Raw genomic sequence first — 27,651 nt, forward strand, 5'->3', positions numbered from 1 at the left:
TGTCTGATAAGTGCTGCACACTTTGATTCCTTTTACTGGAAACCTCCCCTCATTCAACCTACACTTGCTAACTGCATAAGTGTTCTTCAGGAAGAGCTGTAAGTATCAGCAACAGGCTTAAATCATTCCATACGTGGCTGTGGGAAGCAACAAATAAGCTGAATCCTGAGCAGGTGCATGTGAATGAGGTCATTTCCAAAAACAGACACGTACCCGGTCCTTCTAGATTGTGAAGATGCATCCATCCTGGGCAAAAGGAATGCATGATTCCAGGAACTGGCCAGACAGAATCGGGGGCCTCCTACGCCGGCTCGGAGATTTATATTTATTTACCGTGAGAGTCGTAGCTTGCCTCTTGGACTAAACACAGGCCTGCTCAACAGCTTGTCCTGCAGAAATCTGGAGCCCAGTTTTTAAAGAGAGTAAGAACAGGGGCAGATGTGAGAACTGCCAGCAAGTCAGTCCCAAGGCTCTGTCAGCACATCGGTGGCTGGGACCCATCAGCAGCTATTGATTTGGGCTAGTTGGAGGGCACAGGTGCATTATGGGAACATCTCAAAAATAAACTGGTAGAATAGAAAGGGAGGATCTGGGAAGGCTCCTGTAGCTTTAATGGCTGTGAGGGGAGAAGGGGAGATTTTGAAAGCTGCAGCTTTTCATGCAGAGGTGGGCAAAACCTCACATGCCCAAATCCTACATGTTTTGTAACAAAATGATTGAAGGCAACAGGTCCCACCCACCCCCGCACAAAACTATTTTTCAAACAACACATACTTATGGAACTCGCTGCCAGAGGATATCTAGAAGACTAGATGTATTCACGGGCCACTAGACCAATTTCCCACTCACCTTACGCCGCTCTCACGTTGCTCTTCTCAGCGGGGCTTCCCTCCAATTTCACACTATCTGCCCCGGGGCTGGAGCTAGCTTTGGCTTTTTCACGTGTCAAACAGAAACTGGCCTTTAGAGGTTTCTGTATGATGTGCAAAAAAGCCAACGCCAGCTGCAGCCCAGGCAGATAGTGTGAAATCAGAGGGAAGCCCCGCTGAGAAGAGGAACGTGACAGCAGCGTAAGGTAAGTGGAAAATCAGTCTTAGAGGTTTATCAGCAGTCACAAATAGAATGGCTATTAGCCAGGATTGTTAAATGGGACCCCCATGTTCAGAAGCAGTGTACCAACGAATGCCAATTGTTTGGAGAAAACAAGACAGACAGGCTTTGCCCTCATGTCTTCTTTCTTCTGGGAGAATATGGTTGGTTTCTGTAGGAAAGAAGATAATGGAGTAACGGGAGCACCTAGGTTTGATCCAGCAAGGATGCTCCCAAGTTTCAAGAGCCAGTTTGGTGTAGTGGTTAAGAGCGGTGGGTTCTAATCTAGGGGAACTGGGTTTGATTCCCCGCTCCTCCACGTGCACCTGCTGAGTGCCCTTGGGTCAGCCACAGTTCTCTCACAGCTGTTCTCTCGAGAGCAGTTCTCAAGAGAGCTCTCTCAGCCCCACCCAACTCACAGGGTGTCTGTTGTGGGGAGAGAAAAGGAAGGAGATTGTAAGCCGCTCTGAGACTCTGAGTGAAGGGCGGGGTATAAATCCAATCTGCTCCTCCTCCTCCTCACCACCCTGTTTTAGTAACTGCAGCAGGGTATTCTTCTGTGCTCAAATGGAAGGGAGGGGGGTTTAATGTAATTCATAAACTCCATCCCTTAAACTCTCCTGCATGACTTTAGAAAAACGAAGGTGAGGGGGCCACTGCAAAAGTGCAGGAAGCTGGGCAGAAAGGATGCTCAGAGACACTCTTGAAAAAACCGGGGGGGGGGGGGGAGCATCAAAGCAAGGACCCAAAACTGCCATCAACCGAACAGCTAATAAAAGGAAGCCATCCCCACCCCCAGGTAACAAGGATGGAGGAGAGTAGAGGCCAGCTTGCATGCATCAGTGATGCAATGCCCAGAAAATGAATCAACTTTTTGGAAAATGCTTCTCTGTTTCTCCGCCCTCAACCCCCCCTCCCTTCCCACCCCGAGTTTTTCCACGGCTGGGTGAAGAAAACAAACAGATGATGTGGGAATCATGGCAAAGAAATGTTTTGCTACAGACATCAGAGTTTGGGGAAACAAGGACTGAGCAAGTTTCTTTTTTTCTTTTCTTTTCACCAGACTTCATTTCACCCCACAAGATAATAACACAGCTGGGGAGGAATAGCAAAGTAAACAATGCTACGAAATGTTAGTCCTCATCATTAACATTGCTTGTTGAGGGGGGGGGGGTCTATGCCAAAAACTAGCAAGTAAGAGTCAGTTGGGGGTTGCTTACCTGAGTGAAGGGGAAGCACTCTGCACATGCTCAGAGTAAATCTTGCTTTGATTATTCTGTTAATTATCCAGCAGTAGGACTGAGCTTTGAGGGAAAAGCGAGAATGCGCAAGTGCTGTCCACATGCTCCAGTCTTAGACTGCTACTGCACCTACTTTACTGTCATGTCTTGTTTTATTCAGGGCTTTTTTTTGTAGCAGGAACTCCTTTGCATACTAGGCCACACACCCCAGATGCAGCCAATCCTCCAAGAGCTTACAGGGCCAGTTTGGTGTAGTGGTTAAGTGTGCAGACTCTTATCTGGGAGAATTGGGTTTGATTCCCCACTCCTCCACTTGCAGCTGCTGGAATGGCCTTGGGTTAGCCAGAGCTCTCACAGGAGTTGTCCTTGAAAGGGCAACTGCTGTGAGAGCCCTCTCAGCCCCACCCACCTCACAGGGTGTCTGTTGTGGGGGGAGAAGATATAGGAGACTGTAAGCCACTCTGTGTCTCTGATTCATACAGAAGGGTGGGGTATAAATCTGCAGTCGTCGTCTTCTTTTTAGTGCAGGGCCTACTGTAAGCTCCAGGAGGATAGGCTACATCAGAGGTGTGTGGCTTCATACGCAAAGGAGTTCCTGCTACAAAACAAGCCCTGGTTTTATTCATTCATATCCCACTTTTCTCCTCACTGGAGACCCAAAGCAGCTTAAATCATTCTCCTCTCCTTTGTTTTATCCAGTGAGGCAGGCTAGACAACCAGTTTGGCATAGTGGTTAAGTGCGAGGGCTCTAATCTGGGAGAACCGGGTTTGATTCCCCACTCTTCCGCATACAGCTGCTGGTGTGACCTTGGGTTAGCCATAGTTCTCTCAAAGCTGTTCTCTCAAGAGCCATTCTCGAAAGAGCTCTCTTAGCCCCACCTACCTCACAGGGTGTCTGTTGTGGGGAGGGAAAGAGAGCTTGTAAACCACCCTGAGACTCCGAGTGAAGGGCACAGTATAAATCCAAGCCCTTCCTCCTCCTCCATCTGAGAAGTGGGTGATTGACCCAAGGCCATGCAGCAAGCTTCCATGGAAGGACAAGAATTTGAACCCTCTCCTCCAAAACAAGAACAAGCTTTGGGAAGCATGCTTTTGGTCAAGGAGGGCAACATGAGCCCTGGGCACCTCCTCTGACAGAACTGCAGCTCAGGAAGGGAAACAAGCACCAGCCCTGGCATCTCCAGATCAAGATTATCTGATGTTAGGAAACACCCCTCTCTGCTAGAGACCCTGGAGAACTGCTGCCAGGGATCTGACTCGGAATAAGGCAACAATTAGAGAGCCACTGCCACATAGGGGCATTGCAACCCTTGATGGTCCAGGGATCTGAGTATCAGGGCAGGGCCGCTTGTGCAATTAAACCTAGTGAAGCCACTCTGCCTGTTGCACGGAAGCTATACTTCTGTGCCCCCCACCCCCCCAATTCTTTACCCACCCTCCCTGCTGTCCTCAGACTGACACTTCCCTCGGCTCCTGCCGCTTGAGGCTTTAGAACGGGTCAAGGAGGGGGGCAGACCATTTGGCAAGACTCTGGCCTTGCGGGCTGCCTTTTCCAGCCTCCCAGGAGCTCCTTGGGGAGCCAGAGGCGCCTGCTGCTCGTGAGAGCGGTTGGCCGGGGCAGACAGACTCGCAAGGGGGGCACTTCCACCCCCTCGGGCGGAGCTGAGACCCAGCCTCGGTGCCAAGTGAGCTACACTTGGCCTCCCCTGACCAAGACAGAGGGAGGGCTATCTCGACGGCCCAACGAGCAGGATTGAGCGGAATGCCTGGACTCTCCGATTGGGAAGATGTAATAAGCTTTACCAAGCATGGCAGCAGAACTCCCCCCCCACTTCCACTGTCGAATCACAGCCGACGTATGGCAACCCTGGGAGGTTTTCAAGGCAAGAGAGAGAGGTAGTTTGTGATTGCCTGCTTCACTGACCTTGGGCTTTCTTGGTAGTCTTTCATCCAAGCTCAAACCAGGGCTGACCCTGCTTAGCTTCTGAGATCTGATGAGATCAGGCCCACTCGGGCCATCCAAGTCAGTGTTAGCAGGACTCTAGGTATTGGGAACACCTGAAAATATCACTTGGGTTCAAGGCTGGCCCTGCCACCAGGCAAACTAGGCGATGGCCTAGGGTGCCAGCCTTCTGGGAGCACCAAATTGCGTGTCCCCCATGTGACTCAGTGATGTTATTAGTGTGTGTGTGGGGCAAACGTCAGCCTTGCCCAGGGTGCCAGACAGTCTAGGGCTGGCCCTGCTTGGGTTGTTGCTCGCTTTTGCAAAAAATGGAAAGCGATGCTGTGGATTCTTGCCAAGCCACAGAACTGGTAGGCAGAGGAGATCCAACCAGCCCTGCTGTGGCCAGCATGTGGGCATATGGGGCCACATCAAACGGCATTCAGAATCCCCTGGGTAACAGAACGTGTGTGTAAAGTATCATCAGGTTGCAGACAACTTATGGTTAGCCCCAGGGCTTTTTTTTTGAGCAGGAACGCAGTTCCGACTGGCTTGGTGTCAGGGGAGTGGCCTAATATGCAAATGAGTTCCTGCTAGGCTTTTTCTACCAAAAAATCTGGCTAGCCCATAAGGTTTTTCCAGGCAAGTGATTAAGCTGAGGTGTTAAGAGAAACGGTTTCTCGTTCAAGTACCAACTGTTCTTAACTTCCAGTCTCTGATGAGATCAGGTTATTACCATTCCACATGTGATGGAACTTACCCATCAAAAATACATCATCACTGAATTGTCCTTAGTAAGCCACTTTCTAGGGCACACATCGTCAGTGTAACATCCTATATTCACACTGGTGTGAGATCATATGCTCAGTTCTTAGTTGTTTAATATTTGTCTTTTTCTAAGTAGGACAGCTTGTTTATACATCAAGATTGATGTTTAGTTGTTTGAAGTGGTTTAGTGACAACATATTTGCTGTGTATTTCCTTTCTCCCACATCCCTATTTATTAAACTGTCGTTATTAGCATTATGAATATTAATAACTAGTTTGTGTAACAATGAGTTGAGTTATAACTAATTTACTGAAGATTGTTTTTTCTCTTACATAACCAATGCAATTTCAGTATGTTAATCTGTGGATAAATTTCACATTAACACTAGATCAACATTGCATTAATTTTTATTGTAAATGTTGCATGCCTCAAATTTTCACACTCAATATCCTATTAATATTAATTGCAGCCTCTTTTTTCTTCAGCAATTAAAAAACTAAAGATCTTCTAAGCCTGTGGCCTTCAGCCTTTCCAGATCTGGCACCCGGCTTTAACACACAGGTGGATAACTGAGCAGCAAGTGTGTAACAAAAATTATGGACCATCAAAGTTACAAAACAGGAAGAGGAGGAGCCAAAGCTGTGACATCACTGTTGGGGAGGAGGGCATGCACAGAGTGTTGGAGGGCTGACAGGAAGCAGCAGCTCAAGCTAAGGGAAGAGACAGACAGTACGAGAGAGCTTTTGAGTGGGACAAGTGTCCCTGAACTTGCTTCTGCTGCAAAGAATCTCTTCCACCACTGCATGACCCTGCCATTCACTGGTCCTCTCCATGTATGTGTGAAGTGTTGCAAGAGGCAAGATGTCCTAGCTCTCTATGCACCAGCAGCAGGCCCTTCTAGAAAGCAGTCCCCCCTCAAGGCAGCTCTACAGGAGCTCGCAACCCAGCAGAAGGGATTCCATGACCCGCTTGAAGGTCCCAAGCCATAGGGTTATCTTATTCTTCATTTACTTTCTAGTAACATTGGATTATAGTGTTAGAAAACAATGCAAACAGAACAGCATGAGATATGAAATGGAAAAACTGGATTGATTACAGAAATCAGGAAGCAATGCAGCAGAAATGAGAACTGCAAACAATAAACAATGCAGCAAAAACAAGAACTGCAAACATAACTTGCAGTGCCTTTGTCCCTTTGCAAAAACTGCTGCCCTGATCCAATACAAATCAGTCCCTGCCTCAACTCCTGAGCAATGATTTATGGGGTTGCCAGCTCCAGATTAGGAAATAGCTGGAAATTTGGGGGGGGGGGGAGAGAGTGGACCCTATGGAGGGTAGGGTTTGGGAAGCGGAAGAACCTCAAGGTGATATAATGCCATAGAGTCTATCCTTCAAAGCAGCCATTTTCTCCAGGGGAGAGCAGTCATAGCAGCAGGATATCTCCAGATCCCACCGGGAGGATGGCAACCTTAACAATGAAAATAATTCATTGCATACATGCACATGTCCAGTTTGGATGCTACTGTAGCATGTGCAACGATGGCCGGTGCCCCACTAATGTGGGGTAGCCAAACCACTGCCTTGCAAGAGTGCCCCTTCCCCTCCACCTGTGCTCTGATGCTGTGTAAAATAAACCAAACACGAGACACACCAGAAGTCTTATGAGTGCCTGCATCCAAAGGAAACCAAAACCTAGCAGGGAGGCCCATGAAATGTCTCATGGCTCAGGGAAATGGGAGCATGTGATGGTTTTTGATGGCTGGCATGCAAAATGGTATTTGGAGTCTGACCTTGTTTGCCTCTGGGACTCCATTACTAGATGTCTGCCAGAACCACTGAGAAATGGCAACAGCCTAAAGTAGGAGCATTCCAAGATGACAGACCAGTCCCTCTTCTAACCTTCAGCAGGGAAACTCAGCAAATTTCAAATGCATGGAAATGTCAGTTCCATTCACAGCGGCAACAGCTTTTCTAGTCTTTGCCTCCTCCCCGGTCAGGCAACTTCTGGAAAGAATTTGTCTACATGCTGCAATTATTAGCGGATGAGTATGATTGGCTTTTGACTTCAAAAGTTAAAAAAAGAGAGGGTGGAAGGGGAGGGGATACTGGAAGTTGCCAACCAGGCCCACAGGAGTTGCTCCTTTCCCAAAAAAACATTTCTGAGAAGGGAGAATAACAGTCAGAGAAGATGCTGCAGAGTCTTGTTAAATATACACAGAACAAGCTTTCCCCACTACATCTGCTGATTGAGGAAAGGGTGGGTAAAAGTGAGAGAGGTGGTAGAAGCTCCCAGGAATTTGCCACTCTGGAGATCAGGATCCAGTACCACTCTGCAGGCTGTATTCAAGGAACAACCAAAAATGGGATTGCCCAAATGAATACTGTACAAAGACTTGCAATCTACAGAAGCAATCTGCTGAGAGCTTTCTGGGTGCCCAAAGCACTTCATGTGCCATGCTAGGGTGAGTTCTGATGCTCCAGGATGCTGAAGCTAGGTAGCACTGCGGTTAGTCAGTAGTTAGATAAGAGGAATACCACCTGGGAATTTTTGACAGACGCATCTTGAGTTTGAAGGAAGAAGGCCAGGATACGGATCTTGCAGTAAGAATTAGATTGCGGTTACCTTTGCTGCAATCCCATAAACTAGGTCAGGAATGTATTGTTTTATGGATACTGCGGGCAGCCAAAAAGACAAACAAGTGGATTCTAGATCAGCTCAAGCCTGAACTCTCCCTAGAAGCCAATATGACTCAATTGAGGCTACTGTATGAACATATATGAACATATGAAGCTGCCTTATACTGAATCAGACCCTTGGTCCATCAAAGTCAGTATTGTCTTCTCAGACTGGCAGCGGCTCTCCAGGGTCTCAAGCTGAGGTTTTTCTGTACTTTGCTCACATGATGAAACGAACACCAGAGCCTCTGGAAAAGACAGTAATGCTAGGAAAAGTTGAAGGCAGCAGGAAAAGAGGAGGACCCAACAGGAGACAGATTGACTCTATAAAGCCATGGCCCTCAGCTTGCAAGACCCAAGAAAGACTGTCAAAGGCAGGATATTTTGGAGGCCATTCATTAATCATCATATGGCATTGTGTGTAGAATAGCCAGGAGAGCCAAAAATTGTCAGGCAGCCACAAGTTCTAACTCTTAGAATTATGCTAGTGGCGAGAGCGAGGCTTGTCTTTTTAAGAGGCTGAGAGGGCTCTGAAAGAACTGTGAATGGCCCAAGGTCACCCAAGCTAGCATCAAATGGAAGACTGGGGAATCGAACTTGATTCTCCAGATGAGAATCCGCCGCTCTTAACCATTACATCAAACTGGCTCTTGGAAGTATCCTGATGGCACTTTTAAAAAATTATAATGTATTGTTAGCCCCACACAACAGCTTAGGTGGTGTGTGCTGAGGAGTAGGCATGATGTGATAGAAAACTGTTCCATCGTGAACACACCTGGGGAATCCTTGGGCTTGTGTGTGATGACATAATTAAACATTACCAGTTCCGCAGCATACAACTGCTTGTCACACACTACATGCACCACACACTCCGGCTTCTGCTGTTCCTATACAATTAAGATTCCACACTCTGGTTTATAGGGATGAGGAATGGCATCATGCAGTATAGCTCGATCTTGTCAGATCTTCCAAGATAAGCTGGAACAATACTTGGATGGGAGACCACCCAGGAACACTTTGCGGAGGAAAACAACAGCAAACCACTTCTGTTTAATCATTTGCCTTGAAAGCCCTATGGGGTTGCCATAAGTTGACTATGACTTGATGACACATCACACACACACACACACATACACAAACACTCTGGTTTATAATGAAAAAGGCAAACCAGAGTTTATGGCTCAATGCAATGATAAACACTGGCCTGCCGCAAAAGCAAATGCCCCAGAATTATCCACATATGAGAGGCATGCGGGGAAAGAAGAGCATGAGTCTAACAATGCCCCATGCTGAGTCATAAGGCCATTTCATGCCTTGGAGACTGCAGCTTGCCTCTTACATTTGTGGTCAAGAAGACTGCCAAAAGACATTTCTGGCCCCAAAGTAACAATTCCCTCGGGACCTGTCTCACCATACCCAGACCTATAGGCACCGTGTCTATAGCGCATGGCAAGTTTACATTCCAGATTTACAATGTGTGCCACTCATCATCGCCAGCATCACTTAATAATTATGCCAAATAAATAATAACAATAGCAGCTGCTGAGAACAGGGCTGGCTTTAGCCAGCAGGCAGGTCAAGCGGAGAGTGATGGGTTACTCAAGTCAAATTGGAAACTGACAAACATGTGTTAATGCCAACATTTCTATTTCTGTGCTTGTGTCCACATTCTGCATCTAAATCCTGCCCCTAACCTCAAGCTGCCTTTTACTGATGCCTCCCGGGTGCAGGAAACACTAGCACCTCTTCCTAAGGAAGTACAAATCCCATGCATGTCCCCTCCACAGCCAATATGTAGCAGAAAGTTTTCTGGGGCACAGTCCCACTTAAGGAAATCACCGGAGGCCCTGTCCAGGAAGATCTGCCAACCCCCTGGGGGCACTTGGAGATCGCCTGTTATTGATCTGCAGACAACCAAGATCAGTTCCGATCAGGGACTTGCAACGTGGCTCTCTCATAGGTTCCAACAGGCTCTGGACAACATCTAGCTTTGGAGGCCTCCTAGCCACAATAAAAGTTTAAAATTGGCACCGGTGAAACAGGTGAAAACAAAGTAAGGCACCATCACCTCCTGGACCTGACACTCTAAATAACACACTGGCTATCTATCTGGCCCTCACACTGAAAACCTGGGTGATGGCACACTTCCAGCTTGTGCCCTTGGTGTAAGTGTTTGGGAGAGGGACTGAGCTACTTTGCTCACTGCTTTCTCTTTAGCAGGGCCAATAGCCACAGTCGAAGGACAAGGAAATGGTATTTAGGAAATATCACAACTGAAAGGGTTAAAGAATTGCAGCTCTATACTAATCCTGCAACTCTGATCAAAATTGGAGTCAGAACGTCAAGACGCACAATCACCTACCAGGGCTGGTAACTTATTTGCATTGCTTCTGATTCTGTAACCCTGCTCCAGTAAAAGAACTAGAGCTCTTGCAACTTGTCGAGTTAAGCCGTAAATTTTCACTTGTTCAACAACAAAGAGGGTGGAGTAAAGCCTTGTGCAGAGACTGTTGTGGGAAAGGATATCAGGTATGCCTCATGTGAACAGTCATTGTCAGGTAGTGGTAGTGCAGCATGCATGTGTTGTCATGGAGTGTGCATACATTCATGCTAACCTGCTGTGGCATGTAAATTAGGCTGCACATGAGATCACCTGCTTTAAGACCCTTAGTCTGTAGCTGTGCCAACAAAGAAGAACAGAACAGCTTGTATTAATACCTTTATACCCGAGGTGGCCAAACTTGCTTAATGTTAAGAGCTACATCAGATGTTTGAGAGTCGCAAGGCAGGAAGGAAAGCAAATAGACAGAGGAAGGGAGAGGTGGAAAGAAAGCAACTTTAACTTTAATTGCATTCTCCAAGCCTCTGGAGTTTCATGAGCCACACAATATGTGTGAAAGAGCCACATGTGGCTCCCGAGCCGCAGTTTGGCCACCCCTGCTTTATTCAGTTCTAAATGACGCTGCAATGTTAACATCACAAAATTACCCAGCTTCTGAAAAATCTATACCATTTGTTTCAGCCATAAACCCAAACAAATTCTCATCTCGCCCCAATGACAACCCTGACTGGTAGAAGCTCTCTGGGACCTCAAGCAGCAAATGATCGTTCCCAACTAGCTCCTATTTGGCATCCTTTATGTGGAGATGCCAAAGGCTGAACCCAGAATGGGCAAAACGCATGCTCTGCCACTTTAGGACTGGTTGCCCCGGCCATCTTTTGGAGAAAGGGAGGGCAAACCACACAGCCTTGAACTGGGTTAAAGGTCACTCCCTCTCCCGGAAATTGTAGGAATTCAGAAGTGGCTTCTAGAAATTATTTTAATGAAATTTCCAGTTAAAAAAAAATTGTTAATTAAAACCTGTAACAGACCACAAGAGGAAAACAAACAGCAATAGAAATTTAAAGCAGCTTGAAATAATCCCCATGATTAAAAATACACCAAATGTGACATTTATTAGATGTTACTGCAGAATATGAGCTCACGGGAATGTATGTGATTCTCCCCTTCAGCATTTTCCGCTCACAACAATCTTGCGAGGTGGGCTGGGGTGAAACATAGCAATTGACCCAGGGTCACAGAGTGAGATTCATGGCTGAGTGAGTATTTGAATCCAGGTCTCCACTTGTACCACTATACCACACTGGCAATCCTCACTCTGTTTTCCACATTCTGGTATTCAGTGCTGTAAACTTCTGTTTTGCAACCAGAAATTCAAGGCAGGACTATCTTGGGTCTCTCTAATCATTTTTATCCCACCCTTCCTTGAAGACGTTGAGAGCCACATTCCCCCCAGCCCACTTTATCCCCACAACAACCCAGTGAGGTAGGTCAGACTGGCCCAAGAGCACTCAGTGAACTGCTTGGCAGATCAGGGATTTGAACCCAAGTCACTCAGATCCCAGTCCAACATTCTGCACCCTAGTCCAACCACTGTAGCTCACTGGCTCACAGCTCATCCGGGTGGAAAATGTCTGCAATACCCAGAACACATGAAATGGCCTTACACTAAAATCACACCCTTGGTCCATCAGGGTCAGTACTGTATACTCAGGCAGTGACTCTCCAGTATTTCAAGTGGAAGTCTTTCACATCACCTATACCTGATCCTTTTTTAGCTGGAGATTCCAGGGATTGAACCTTGGACCTTCAGCATGCAGGTGCTTATCATGGGGCAGCAGCTCCTCCCATTGGAAATATTTGAGGAAAGTTTCACAAGCCAAACATAGTTTACTCGCAGGGGTGTCAAACATGCAGCCCAGGGGCCGAATCAGGCCCCCAGAGGGCCCCTATCAGGCCCTCGAGCAACTGGCTGTCATCTGCTTCCTTCTCCCTCTCTCTTGCTTCCTTCTGCATAACAGCTTGCTTTGCAAGGCTTGCTCAATCGCACAGCAGAGCTATTGAGCCTAGTCTCTCTTCCTTCTATTGGCTGAGGCTCCTCCTCTTCCTGGGGAAGAAAGGAAAGACCCAGAGCTTCCTTTGCCCAGTTCCCTTGATCCCATGGGAGAAATACAAGACCAATAAATGCTAATGTTTTAAGCACGTTTTTTTTTAAAAATGTGTTTTTGTGTGTCCTTTATAAAGTTTATATCTCTGCTCCCTAATCTTAATTAGGTATACACATGGCCTGGCTTGACATGGCCTGGACCAACAAGGCCTCATTTATATTGGATCCGGCCCTCATAACAAATGAGGTTGACCCCCCTAGCTTACTGGTTTAGATCCTGAAAGCACTCCTGTGCCTTTAAAAGGTGAGCCTAGAAGGGAAAAGCTACAGAATCTCTCCTTAAAGGCAAAGAAGCCCTTGTGTTGTCTAGGGCAGGCGTAAAGACCCAGTGATGCTAACAAGATGAAAAATCACAAGGCGAGATGGTGAGGAACACAACATTTCTTCATTTAATGCATACTGGTATTTTGATTTACAAGCTGTAAATGGCAGTGCTGGATCCTTGAAAAACAATCCTGGGTTATGATGAACTCAAATGCCAAATATTTTGGCTCCAGAAAAGTTGTTTGGGACAAACATTTTTAGGACTTCGGTGCCAGTATCGGGGCCAACAAAATGTCATTTGCCTTTTTTCTGGCATGAATGCAATTGCAGCTTCCAAGGACCTCCTCACAGACTGGTGATTATGGGATGGAGGAGAAGTCTCAAGCCCCTGGGCCACTTCAGCTATCTCTCACGCACGCACATATGCACACCCCCAACAGTGTCTGGAGTTTCCTCACATTAGCAAACCTGCTTCCCCAAAGTTCACAGGAACAAACCTAGACTTCTGTTTTGCTTATTGGTCTACTTTACAGGGCTGCTGTACAGATGACAAAATAAGGATATGTGGTAAATATGATGAATCCTCAAAAGTGTTATGTACACACTATTATTATTTTCAAAGAGCAGCTGTGTTAAGTACAGTAGCAACTTAGAGACCAACTAGCTATTTTTATTGTTTTGGTGTGCACATCAAGGGCTTTTTTTGTAGAAAAAACCTAGTGGGCACTCATTTGCATATTAGGCCACACACCCCTGACATCACAGTTGTTTCACACAGGGCTTTTTTGTAGAAAAATCCCATCAGGCACTCATTTGCATATTAGGCAATACGCAATTGTCTCTGACACCAATTCAGCCAGAACTGTGTTCCTGTGAGTTCCTGCTCAAAAAAAGTCCTGTGCATACCCCCAACAACTGATCCAGACAGGCTGCCATCAGTGTTCCCTCTAAGCTGAGTTAGTGTGAGCTAGCTCATAGATTTTTAGCCTCCAGCCCATACATTTTTGTCTTAGCTCAGAAGAAAAGGCCCCAGAGCACAATAATTTATGCGGTAGCTCTCAACTTTAATGCCAATAGCTCTCAACTTTAATGCCAGTAGTTCACAACTTTAATAGCAGTAGCTCACAAAGTAGAATTTTTGCTCACAAGACTCTGCAGCTTAGAGGGAACACTGGCTGCCATCTTTTTTCCATTGGCTACGCTCCTGCACTTAACAGAACATGGCATCTATAAAATTAGCCAGTGAAACATTTCCAACATCAGCAGCATGAGAACCTTTGGCTCTTTGATTCCCACACGCCAGGCTGCTCTGAGAGGCACAGAAGCCTACAAAGATGGTAACTGTAGCGACTTGCAGCAGGATATGATTGATTCTCTGATCTGCACAGAACGCTCAGACTTGGGCTTGTCTCTTATCCAGTCACGTGTATGATCATGATCAGAACAGGGTCACCTGTATAGACCAAAGATCTGCCCCAGGGTGCAAAAAGATCTGCTCTTGAACTAGGAACACAGTGTATGCTTGCTTGCCATTCCCAGGAAATTTATGGCCCACAGACAGAATAGGGCATGCAAAAACAAAGGGCTAGTTGCTGCTTTATGCTCTTCTGCTTTTCTCTCTTTCCCACCCAATTTTTTCATGTTGAAAAAAAAAGTGAAACCAAGAAAGGAAAGCTTCAGGCCCTAATCTCACACTGTATTTTAGGATTTGGTTTTTAAATGCAGGGGGCAAGGTACATAAACGCTGCCCTGCTTTCTTCCCTGGGAGGCAGATCCCCGCCGAATCCAGTGTTTTGTGAGGGGCTTCTGATGGCGCCAGATCCCAAGCCTTGCCTGAGGGAAGAGTCTCAGAGAGCGAGACCCCAGTCAGAGTTTTGCAACATCCTGATTCAAGGGATGCAGAGGGGAGTGGGGAGGGGGAGAGCTGGATTCTGGTGAATATCTACGACCTTGACAGTCCAGACTCCATGGCTGCAAAAAGCAGAGGATTTATTAATCAACTGCTCTGCAAGCTCATCCATTCTGCTTTAGAGTTGCCAAAGTATCAGTTGAGAAGCTTTGATCTCTCATAGGTGTGTGGGGGGTGAGACTGCGACATTTGCCCCCTTCTGCACCCCCCTTTCTTAGAAATCCTGCAAGTTGTTAATCTCAAGGCAGGGCCAGGCCCCAGTCCTGGATCAGCCTTTATTCAATAGTTTATGCCGCATTAATACTCCCCACAAAAGCATATCCACTGCCCTGTGGCCTTCTTTGTTCCAAGTTCTCAAGAAACCTCCCCAAGGAGGAAAGGCTGAAGCATTTGGGGCTTTTTAGCTTCCAAAAACCACCAGGGGTGGAATTCTAGCAGGAGCTCCTTTGCATACTAGGCCACATCCCCCTGATGTAGCCAATCCTCCAAGAGCTTACAAGGCTCTTTTTTGTAAGCTCTTAGAGGACTGGCTACATCGGTGTGTGTGGCCTAATATGCAAAGGAGCTCCTGCTAGAATTCCACCCCTGATGACCATAGAGGGAAGGCATGACGGAAGTTGCATGTTTTGGGAGGCACTCATGCTCTCCTTCTCTCCCACCTACCAGCATAACTCCCACCTGCTTGCATGTCTGTCCCTTCTCTGTGAGCCCTTCCACTGCCCGTGGCCACAGCCACCTGTAGCCCTTTCCCCAGTGGCACCAGGCAGTACAGGTGGCAAAGAGCACAGATGGCGCAGTACTAGCAAGTGAGTGGGTGCCAGCAGGAGCAGGCCCTGCCAGAAACCCTGGGCCCAGCATCTGCCCCACCTGGTGGTATGCTGATGCTGGAGTGGAGATGGGGGGATGTCTCTCCCTCTCTGACAGTACTTTAGGAGCAATGAAATTAGAAGAAGAAGATAGAAGAAGATATTGGATTTATATCCCGCCCTCCACTCCGAAGAGTCTCAGAGCGGCTCACAATCTCCTTTACCTTCCTCCCCCACAACAAACACCCTGTGAGGTGGGTGGGGCTGGAGAGGGCTCTCACAGCAGCTGCCCTTTCAAGGACAACTTCTGCCAGAGCTATGGCTGACCCAAGGCCATTCCAGCAGGTGCAAGTGGAGGAGTGGGGAATCAAACCCGGTTCTCCCAGATAAGAGTCCGCACACTTAACCACTACACCAAACTGGCTCTCTAGTGGAATTGGGTTAGGCAGAAAATAAGTTCTCCTTCATACAATTGCATCCTTGGCTTGTAGAACTCATGGCCACAAGATATAATGATGGGGGGCTCTAGCCTAGATGCCTGAAGAGGGTCCACAAAGTAATGGAGGATGGATTCATCAATGGTTGTTAAGTATGATAGCTAAATGGAACTTCAATGTCCTGAGGCTTTTTCTAGCAGTCTGAATGTCAGTTGCTAGGGGGGACTGCATCTGCATGTGTCCAACTATGGGCTAGGGAATTCCTGGACATTTTGGGGAAGAGCCAGGACACAGTGGGGTTTGAAGAGGAGTGGGATCTTGGTGGAGTATAATGCCATAGAGTCCACCCTCCAAAACAGTCATTTTTCCAGGGGAACTTATCTTGGCAGTAATTGCAATGCCAGGAGATCTCCAGGCCCCACCTGGAGATTGGTAACCTTATTTAAACCACTTTCCAGTGACATCTGGTTGGCTGCTGTGGAGAACAGGATGCTGGACTAGTTGGACTTTTGATCTGATCCTGCAGGGCTCTTTTGTCTTCTTTATTCCACTACCCCACAAGGACTCCCAGAGGCTAGAAGGCAAGAAAACCCTTCTCTTTCTGCTTTCGCTACTGGGGGGGGGGGTCATACAAGGATCTCCCTCACAATGGGGCAATAACTACTGAAAGAGTCCATCTCTTTTACAGGCAGCCTGAAGGCCCCTTTCCCATTCATGGTTCAGCAGCCAGCTGTTTTGCAGAAGGAAGAAGTCTTCATGCTGCAATGAATGTCCATGAACTCTTATACATATGCTTTCAGGAGTGCAAAAGGTCAGAGATCCTTGATCCTTATGCCAATATGAAGATCCAGGCACCACTGACCACTATGTGAGCAGACTTGTCGTTGCAAACTCCCGTATGTTCCTTCCACACCAACCCATGAGCTCAGCTCAAAAAACCCCTAGTGAGTGTTCTTCCGCTTACCTGAATGACATCTATAAGGGCCCCAGAGGTAAGGCTGCCAACAGGCCTGAAGAAAAAGGCCCTATCCTTCTAATAGAGGCTTAATGTATAGAAATGTCAAGATGGGTAGCCGTCTTAGTCTGTCTGTAGCGGCAGAAAAGAGCAAGAGTCCAGTAACACCTTAAGGACTAACAAGGTTTGTGGCAGGTGATGAACTTTTGAAAACTCATGCCCTGCCACAAACTTTGTTAGTCTTTAAGGTGCTACTGGACTTTGACTCTTTCTGCTGTACAGAAATGGGGGGATTCAAGTCCAGCAGAACTTTACAAACCAACAAGACTGAAGCGGGGGGAGTGATGAGAATTTCAGAAACTTCCTTTGTCAGATACATTATGGTCATGGGCAACTGAGCCTCATATGACATAGCGGTGATAACATCTCATAAAGCCAGTATTAAATGGACAGGATTTTTCCCCCCTGTTGGACATTTGGCAACCCTACCTTGAGCATGGCCTTCACCACAGTGGCCCCTGTGCTTTGATGTCCCTCTCCAGGGAGGTCTGCTGGCTAGCTCTCCATCAACCAGCTGTTTTGTTGAGAGGACAGGAAAGAAATCTTGCTTAAATAAATAAACTAATGTGGCAGGCCAATGTACTGAAACAGCTACACTTTGTTTATAATATCTGGAAATGTGTCCATTGCTTGCAGAAAACTACAGGACCAGGCTTGGGTACTGACTAAATTTTTTGAACTTGGGTGATCATATGGCTGGGTTAGTCTTTGTTACGGGTATTTCATTGTAGACAGTTTCCCTCCTTGTGTCTTTTCACTGATTGCACTTCAAAGCATTTTTACATTGCTGCTTTAGGTGCAGCTTTACAGAAAACCTAACTACAGGGCATTTCTATTCCATTCTTCCTCCAAGAAGCTCAGGCATATGGCGCTCTCCCCTCCTTCATTTTACCCTCACAACAACCTTGCAAGGTAGATGAGGCTAAGAGAGTGTGACTGGCCCATTCTTTCAGGGTAGAATAAAGATTTGAACCCAGCTCTCCCAGATTCTGATCCAAACTGCTACATCACATTGGTTTTCTGCAAGCAATGGACACATTTCCAGATATTATAAACAAAGTGTAGCTGTTTCAGTACATTGGCCTGCCGCATTAGTTTATTTATTTAAGCAAGATTTCTTTCCTGTCCTCTCAACAAGGGCAGCTACCAACTGCTGGGAGAAGGGTCAGTCCCAGTCAGCACAGGGTGTCAGAAATTCAAGCAGCAACCGCAGATTCTGGAAACTCTCTAGGGGGCAGCACAATCACAAAACTCGGGGGGGGGGGGAGGAACTTTTCCCAACTGTAGCCCCATCTCACCTCTGTATTAGTTTCTGGAACAGATAAAAGTAGTTGTGTTAGACCAGGGGTGGCCAAATTGTGGCATGGGAGCCACATGTGGCTCTTTCACACACATTGTGTGGCTCTCAAAGCCCCCACTACCCTGTCAGCTGGCTTGGAGAAGGTATTTGTCTCTTTAAATCACTTATCCAAGTCAAGCCAGCAAGCAGCTTGGAGAATGCATGTAAAGTTAAAGTTGCTTTCTTTCCACTTCTCTCTCCCCCCATCTATTTGCCTTCCTTTCTGTCTTGTGGCTCCTCAAACATCTGATGTTCATGTCTTGTGGCTCTCAGACATTTGATGTTTATTCTCTGCGGCTCTTACATTAAGCAAGTGTGACCACCCCTGTGTTAACACTCTGGGTTAACACTTGAATGGGAGACGACCAAGGAAGCCCTGGGTTACTACCTGAATGTCTCTTGCTTTAAAAACCCGTAAGAGGTCACTCAAGGTCCTTGTGGCTTGACATTGCTTTCCACCACCAAGAGTCATTGTATCCTAGAAAACAGAACATAGTCTCCTACACCCCTAAATGCCTGGAAGGCAGAGGATATGCAAACGTTGCACCCAGAGTAATTTCATAAGTTTAAGCCAAGCCTATGTGCAGGAAAGTGGTCAGAAGTGACCTGGACTCATTATAAGAACAGAAGAGAAGCCATGTTGGATCAGGCCTATGGCCCATCCAGTCCAACACTCTGTGTCACACAGTGGCCAAAAAAACCCCAAGTGCCATCAGGAGGTCCACCAGTGGGGCCAGGACACTAGAAGCCCTCCCACTGTAGCCCCCAAGCACCAAGAGTACAGAGCATCGCTGCCCCAGACAGAGAGTTCCAACAATACACTGTGGCTAATAGCCACTGATGGACCTCTGCTCCATATGTGTATCCAATCCCCTCTTGAAGCTGTCTATGCTTGTATACCAGTGATCTGCATTGTAAGATTATTTCTCAAGATTACAAAAACTAATGAAGACACAGATTGATTGGACTGAAGAACAAGCCAGGCATAATGCATAAAAACTAAGCAATCAAAGCCAAAGGCTGAGCGTGAAAGGAGGGTGGGTCTTGGGCAGGTAACCTACAATGCTGTTCCTTCGTTACTGCATCTCATGTTCCAGGGTTGGCCCTGAACACTGTTTGAGGGACTCTGCCTAGATTGGAATCCAGCGCAACCTTCTCCCCCACCCCCGCTTCCCCACACTAGCTTGCCAATGTTCTGCGGGGTTGACGATGGATCTCTGCTCTAATCGAGTTGGCAAATACGGCTGGAACAGAAAAAGGCATCTTTCGTGCAGCCACATTCTTGAGTACAAAGCTAAGAACAGCGGGGTCAGAAGTTGGAAGTTCCACTGAGTGTCACCTGCCTGTTTTCTTCCCATGAGAACCTCGTGCCTCCCACCTCCCCGCACACAATGGCATTTGGAACAGCTGAGCTAATCGCCTTAGAGGGTGAGACATAGCAGGCTGCCAATATTTAGTTGGCCTTAGATTGGGGAGGAGACTACCTTTTGGAAGCCAGGGGACTGCCTGTCTCCATTAGGCACAGCTAAATTCACTGACCAGGCTTGGAATAATCATGTTTAAAAGAGTGGCAGGTGGAATGACAAAGATACTGTTTCCTCTGGTGTACACACTCATTTAGTTGGTCTGGTGCCTTCTGGCACCTACTGTTCTGGGTTAAACAGGTTTGGCAGGCTTTTGATGTGCTACAAGAACCTGCCAAACCTATTTGCCAACAATGAGACAGAGTTAAAACAACAACAGTGAGCACACTCATGCTCATTTTAAAAAGATGGCTCTACAATCCCATCTTCCACATTCGTCTCCAGCCAAGGAAAGCCAAAAACAACCCTGGATCATAAATTATATTGAATGTCTTTGCATCAACTGGCTTATTATTGTGCATGATTTCTGATACCCACAAGGGAAGGGCAGCTCAGGAAAATGACTTAACGGCTTATGAGAAGGTCTGCCAAGTCCCAACAGCTTACAACAACAAACCAAGCTAATGCGCCACGAGGAATGGAACATAATATCTTTATGGAATCTGGGAGCCCAGACTCTCAGCTCCTCAAATGCAGCCCCCACCTCTAACCCTTTTCTGGTTCCAGAACAAGAGCAAACCTGTGGCAGCAGGGATTCTAATCTTATCTTGCAGGACTCTTGTTTAACAAGAGAGGTTTTTCAGGAACATGGCACAGAACACAGAGCACCCGATAACATGGAAGGTCCCATCAGTATCCTCACTGGCAGCTGTTCATGTCTTTGGGTACTAATTCCTTTAGAAGCATCTGGGTTGCAAGGAGACCAGTGAGCTCCTTGCCACTTGATTTATAAAAGCATAAACTGGAGAGAAGGAAGGACTGAGGAGAAATCTTCGGCTTCCCTTTTGCACCTCTTTGATCCGTCTGTCCATCATCCCATGCCCAAAAGCAACCAGTCAGATGCCTACAGAAAGATCACAACCAGTGTTCCTCCTAAGCTGAGTTAGTGTAAACTATCTCACAGTTTTTTAGCCTCTGGCTCACACATTTTTGTCTCAGCTCAGGGAGAAATGGCCCCAGAGCAAGCTAATTTATGCAATAGCCAAATCCCTCGCTCACAACTTCAATTCCAGTAGCTCACAAAGTAGATTTTTTGCTCACAAGACTCCACAGCTTTCACAACCAATGGTAAAGGTCCCTGTTGTCTTTCCCAGTTATCTGGCACTCTTTCCCCCCAGACATAGCTAACGTCTGCCATTGGACCAGCCCTCCATAAATTTGTGACAACAATTTAAGCCAATGGGCATCATCACATCTGGTGGCATTGAATTCCACAAGGCACTGTGGGAGAAATTACTTCTGTTCACTTTTCCTGAATCTCCTGCCCACCAGTTTCCAAGGGTGAGAAAGTTCTAGTATTAACTGACATGCAGAAAAAGTCCCCTGTATTCACCTTCTCCACACAACACATAATTTTAGCAAACCTCATTCACATCTTCCTCTTAGTCATCCTTTATCTAAACTTGAAAGTCTCAGATTCCTCAGCCTTTCCTGACAGGAAAGGAGTGCCGATGCCTTAATCATTTCATTTTTTTCTACACCTTTTCCAGCACTTACAATGTCCTCTTTTGCGTTAGGGCAGCCAGAATGGTCCACAATATTCTGAATGCAGATTTATATAAAGGCATTATGAAACCGGCTGTTCTATTCTGAACCCCTTCCCTAACAAACCCTATCGTCAATTTTTCCTTTCTTTTCAATACCTGAAAATAAAACTCTTTGGTTTTATAATAAAAACTCATGCAGTTAATACTCAGCAACCAGATTCTGGGCATTCAACAGAGATTGGAAGGCTTTAAAAATGCATTCTGGGATGCACAGAGGAACGATTTCCCCCCCAATGTAAAACTTCTTGGTGGTTTTGCTTCGGTGTGAATGCAGCCTTCCTTCGGATATTCAGCTGGGCCGATTTGCAACTCCACCTCCTCCTTCATTGAGCCACCCCATGCAGCCCCACCCCCCTCCCGAAGATAATCCCCGTTTCCTAGAAAAATAGGCCAGAGACCTTGGCAGCGGCATTCATTGCAAGACACTGTTTAAGTTAACTTTTTTGTTCCTGGACATGTAACGCCTGCCGCAGAGGATCCTCCGTCTGAGTTAGTGCTTCTTTCCTGATGGTGACTGAGATAGCCTTTCTCAGATCTTCCTAAACAGCTGTACCTTTTGTATGTCAACAGCACTGCAGTCCTTCTTCCAGACTCAGCTCTGTGAGGACGCTCAGGCAAAGCAGCCTCAAGGGACACTGTGAAGCTAGAAGGACACAGGAACCAACAACTCTCTCGTTCAGACCACCTTGGGAGAGAATGGCGGCACTATGGGGGCAGAGGCCTTTTCCCTAACCTTGTGAACACCACGCTGTAAACAGACTTTTGATTTTTCCAGCACAGACCAGACCCCCATCCCGCTTGCATTGGTGGTAGAAAGTGCCGTCAAGTCACAGGTGATTTTTGGTGATCCCATAGGGTTACAGGGCAAGAGACGGAGGTAGTTTGCCATTGTCTGATTCTGCATAGTGACCCGGGATTTCCTCGGTGGTCTCCCATCCAAGTATTAACCAGAGCTGGCTGCGCTTAGCTTCCAAGATCAGATCAGGCTAGCCTGGGCCATCCAAGTCAGAGCCCTGCCTCAATTGCTACCCTCCAGTTCTTGCTGTTCCAGTTATATAAGGTTAAAAACGACACTGGCCTGCACCCAGCCTTGCATGTATCCACCCATATTCCTCCAACAGAATGGCACTTCCATTTGCAGAAGAGGGGGTGGCAATTTCTGCCAATCCTCTTCTCGAACTGCAGGCCCCCACTACCCATGCTGTTCCTGAGAGCCTGTTGATCCCCACCCCCCAAAAAACCCAAATGAAACTGGAACACGAAAGTCCTCTTCTGCAGCATCCGTGGCTGGATATATGCCAGTAACAGCAAAGGGAAAATGGTTTACGTAGATCTGAAACTTGAGCAAAGAGTCAGATCCGAAATGTCAAGTTTCGAAATTTTCCAGCTGGGGGTCTGAAAATCCAATATGGAGGTCCAAATATCCAGCAGAGGTCTGGAGACAGTCTCTACCAAAGCTCAGAAACAGCTGTGGGGAGGGCACCGGTATGAAGAAACAGGGAGTGGACTACTTAACCCTTCCCACACCCAATACATTTCTCAAAAGTGCTTTGGAGACACCAGCTGAAGGGAAAGCAACTTGGGAACACAGGGGTCAGAAGGGGAGAGCGGTAGGTAGGAAAGGGTTAAGAGCCCTTTCAAACTGCGCCCTCCCCCTGCCGCTCTGCTGCTGTTCATTGGCTCCTAAACCTGCAGGCGGGGCTTGCCTTAATACTCTGAATTTTTGTACAACACTGTAATCTGAGATGCTTTGATAATATTAATAATGTTTGTAGTGTTAATACTAATAGGAAGACTAATAATAGGCAGAGACCTGGCTTCCCAGACCTGGCTTGCCACCAAACATCTAGTTTGGCCCTGAGGATCGGTTTAAAAAAACAAAACCTGAATCCCATGAATTGTTGACTAACTTTCAGGCAGGGAAGCCCTGCCAAGGCTAGGATTTTACATCCTGTTTTCCTAAAGCCACCAAGGCTGCAATCTTCTGCACATTTACTGAAGAGTAAGTCCAATTGAACCGAGTACATGTTACTCCAGAATAAGTATGCAGAGGATGGTACAGCAGGGGACCTCTTCTGGTAAGACCTCATGTAGTCAGCTCTGGATTCCTGCATCTTTCAAAGCTATTAGCAGCACGAATATTAAACTGCCTGCATTTCCAAACAAGCTCCTTTGAAAACACACAAGAGAAATATCCTGAGCTCGGACCCAATGGTCATTCATTGTGAATATGACTTTCAAGGCTCCCTTCACATCTTTTCTCCCTGACATGCTAGTTTTCTTCATGCAGGCAGTGCGGGTTTAGTCGGAAGTAAACAAGCAAGCCTCATCCCCAAAACACACATACAGGCAAACAGCTTGAATGTGGTCCAGTCAGAAAAAACTCTGCTACTTGATCCTGCCAATTTTACAAACAGACCCTGAGTCTTATTCAGTTTGCAACCAGAAGGGTTCCCCCCCCCCCACCAGTCATATTCGTAGTAAGCAAAAACAATTTATTAGCCTGTGTTAGTTATTTGAGGCAGGTGCTGCCTGAAAGGTGACAAAGAACCAAAGGTTTGCCCATCATAGCCCTCCGCTGTCTGATCGCCTGGAGGTGATTCTTAATTCTTTGCAGGCGACTAGAGAAAAGTTGTTCAGAAACTGGCTCTCCTTTGCTGCAACTCCCTCCCTCAGATTTTTTGTTTTTAAAAAGCTAGGATTCCCACCTTGTGTCCCACTTTCTGCAGAGCTGCCTGATAAATACATTTTATATATTTTCTAAAAATCATGCAAGTTCTTTGTTTTGCTGCAACTCCTGGCAAAAGAGTGACTTCCATGAATGTCACACATTTCTCCTCTCTCCGGCATCCACAGGAAAAGACATTATGTGCACAGAGACTGATGGGAAGAACGGAACATTGCAAAGAAGGACCGGCTGCACTCTGCTACTGTGCCCCACAAGCAAGAGAAGCTTCAGTCTTGCTCGAACATCTAAAGCAGATAGTGAATCAGACCATTCGTCTGTCTAGTTTGGTACTCTCTACTTTGACTGGGGGTGGTTCTATGAAGTCTCAGGCAAGGTTTCCAGAGCCCAGTCTTTGAGAGCTTTTAATTGCTGCCTGGGATTGAACCAGCAACCTTCTGCGTGCAGGTGATAAACCGCTGAGCTGCAGCTGCTGCACTCCCCTAAACAGCTAAGTATTAACCTATGAAACATATCCAGTCAAATCCTGGATTCATCTAGTGGAGTAACATCTGCTCTGACTAGTTCTCAGGGTCTCAGGTGCAGAATGGTCTTTCCCAACACCTGAAATCTTTTGCCTGGAGGAGTCAGAGATTGTACTTCTCTCCATGCAAAGTGTATCTTTGCCACCAAAGATCTCTGGCACAAGGTGGTCCATACCAAAGTGTATCATGCAGTCCAGCAAAGAACACCACTCAAAGGGCACAACTCACTGGCGAAAGAGCCTCCATGGATACAAAGCTGAAATATCTGATGAAGGGAATTTATGCCCTGGTCTCTAAGATGTTACTGGATCAATGTTCCCTCTATTCCTCCCCTACGGAGCAGAGCACTTCACATCCTGAACAGAATATAACTGCTGCAATCTTAAAATGGGCAATGGGCAGTGCATGTCCCTGCGCGGCTCCAAATTGCTGCTGAGTGGGGCTTCCTGTGCTAATGAGCGACTGCACAGCTGAGAGAGAACCCTGTACTGGACTCGAATAAAGAGGCAGAAGAACAGCTCTCACACAGCTCCTCTAATGTCAAAGGGGCTTCCAGAATAGCAGCTGCATCTCAAAACCCTGTGTAGTGTTAACTTCTAAAATAGGACCCGGATTCCAATTCCCACTGTGCAGTGAAACTCATTGGTGCTTTCACTCATCCTAATGAATGCCACAGAGCTGTTGGGGAGAATTAAATGTAAGAAGGGAAAGCTTTTTATGCCACCTTGAGTTCCTCACAGAATGGGGAGGATTAAAACAGACACATTCTAGTCCAACATTAAGTGAAAGGCACTCCATGCATGCTCAGACGCATTCAGTCTTATCCTTGCTTTCAACTATCAGTTGTAGCATAACGGTTCACATTAAAAAGTTTTTAGGAGGGAGGAGTTATGCTTCAAATCCTAAGAGCATATAGGAGATCAGCACTCTGCATGTCCCAGCAGAGAATTCTGGATCCATTTCCAAGATCCAATGAAATCAATCAGATTTCCCTTCCTAAACGAAGTTTAAGAGAAGCATCATGCAGAAATAATAAAAAACAAGGGAACAGACCTCACTATGGTTTTGTACACCTGCAGCTGTCTTCATGCATTAGACAAAAGTATGGAGAACTAGTCTATCAGGGGCAACTAGCATCATAAGTGGAGCCTCCACGTGCTATGGCAATATACCTTTGACTAGAAGATGTTGAGGATGGACAGCAGGAATACCTGTTGCCTTCACATCCATATGCGACTTTCTAAGGGCCATTGGATTGATTTGACTTTTGACTGGGTGGACCTTTGGTCCAGTCCAGGAGAGTTTTTTCTTAACTTCATAAGGGCTTCAGTTCTGTTTGACTAGCTAGCTTACTAAAAAGGCAGTCTCTAGAAGCAAAGGACCCATCAAACGTCATGGGGGGGGGGGGGGGGGGACATCAACACAGAAAAAATGCAGAGTGTTATTTGTGAAAACGTATCCAGCACTGTCATAAACCGAGGGAAGTGCACTGTTCCAAGAACACACAAGTGGCACGCAAACACATATCCCAGGGGACTGTGATGTTTTGGAATGAGAGACAAGTGCCGAAAAAAAGCAGCAGAGTTTAAACCAAAGGATGCCAAGCAAAGCTAACTTTGCCACTTGGGACACGGCAGACCTAATCAGCAAGACCCACCTCTTAGGCACACTTTCCACATAAGATCCGGAGCTGCGCTGGTTTGCCCCACTTGGAGCCTATCCAGGCACAGTTTCCGTGGTTCCAGATGGGGAGCTATGTGCCAGCAGAACCACTGCATGCACAATATTTTTATGGTGCATCTACTCAGCAATGCCCACACTCACTTTTGACCCCTCAGCCCCCTAAAACTGGAAAAGACACCTGGGATGCAAGATAAACCCACTGGAAGTGTCATGCTTTATCGCCTGTCCTCTGCAACTAAGGAAACACACTCTGCACATGCTTGGCAGTGCCTTCCTTAGGGCTCTCACACCCACTAGGTTTTTAGAAAGTCCATTCCAGGTTCCTTGGCACCAACAGAGTTTGGTGCTTCCCGGTCGATCAGCTTGATGCGTGACATCCCTTTCCTCGTCGTCCTATATGACATCCTCTGACTTTTTCTTTTTAAGTTGGCAATGTCACACTCGCCGTTCCGGAAGCGGACAACGCAACCGGCGTGTGCTCACCTGAACCGTCCCAGAGCATCAGGTGTGAGTGCTTCTAGCACCGCTGACGTTTCCCCCCCAAAAGATCCCTCCTGTCACCGAGCTACCCCAGAGCGCTAGGGTCCCTCCCGGCTCACGCGGAGAGAAAGCAGCAGGGGGAGGTCAACCAAGGTCCCCGACAGCAAGCTCAGCCGCGCAGCCTTCGGAGGGGATCTCCCCAGCAAGCCCTCGCCGCCCCTCCCCAGCATACACTCCCCCCTCCCCGAAGCCCAGCCCGCCCAGGCTCTGCCGCTCTCCTTACCTCCTTGCCACGAAGCCGGGAGGCTGGCGAGCAGGAGGAAGGCGACTCCGCGAAGGAGGAGGAGGAGGAGGGAAGCAGAAGTCCGCAGCCTGGCCATCTCTCGCCGCAAATGCCCCCGTCCCCTGGCAGCCGGAGCGGTTTTATCCCAGCGGTTGCTCCTTAATTGTGGCTTCCAAGGATGGAAGGGGAAGGGACGGGGGCTGGAGGGAGGAGAATGGCTCAGGACACGACGTCATTGGGAAAGGGCAAAGCGCCGGGGCTGGCTTGCCGAGCCCATTCTCTCTCTCTCTCTCTCTCTCTCTCGTGCTCGCTCTCTCTTCGCAGCGCGGGCGCGCCTCTTGCCAAAAGCCCGCGCCGCTGCCAAGAGAGACCTCAGCGAGGGGAAGGCCGCCCGCCCGCCCGACACGGCTCTCCCCCCCCCCCCCCCACCGCTCCGATATGGTACCCCCGCCCCAAGGCCATGGCCCGCTTTGCGGCGGGACAGGCAGGCCGCAGGCCAGCGCATGGGCGCAGCAGGCTCCAGCAAGCAGGTGGCCCGGCCGAGGGGGCGGCGGGGCGGGGCTCCCCGAGGGGCACCGCCAGCCAGGTCGGGCGTGGAGGGAGGGGAGTCTGGGAGCAGGAGGCAGCCGGCCGGCCGGGCCTCTCCCGCCTCGAGCGAAGCAGACATGTGCGGAGGGAGCCCGGGAAAAGGGGGCGGAAATGAAACACGAAGAGTCTGGAGATAAGCTATCTCCGCGCTGCGCTCCGAAGCAGCTGAGGCCGTGGCGCAAAGCCCGCTGGGCCCACGTCGGTCCAGGCCTGGCGCGGGCCCCGGCGCTTCAGGCGGCCTACGCCTGGGCCGCCTGCCCCGAGAGGCGGAACTCGGAGCCC

General features: G+C 47.7%; 1 protein-coding gene across 1 annotated transcript in view; it reads right to left on the reverse strand.

Annotated features, from left to right (window-relative positions):
* The window catches only part of LOC132587356 (elastin-like), a 45,241-nt gene extending 18,164 nt beyond the window's left edge, over window positions 1–27,077 (reverse strand). The window contains exon 1 of the mRNA XM_060259633.1: window positions 26,782–27,077. Within this exon, the coding sequence (XP_060115616.1) occupies window positions 26,782–26,878 (97 nt within the window). The 5' untranslated portion in view covers window positions 26,879–27,077. The remainder of the gene's footprint in view (window positions 1–26,781) is intronic.
* Between the last annotated feature and the right edge of the window lie 574 nt (window positions 27,078–27,651).

The sequence above is a fragment of the Heteronotia binoei genome, chromosome 18, assembly GCF_032191835.1.
Source record: "Heteronotia binoei isolate CCM8104 ecotype False Entrance Well chromosome 18, APGP_CSIRO_Hbin_v1, whole genome shotgun sequence".
Classification (NCBI taxonomy): domain Eukaryota; kingdom Metazoa; phylum Chordata; class Lepidosauria; order Squamata; family Gekkonidae; genus Heteronotia; species Heteronotia binoei.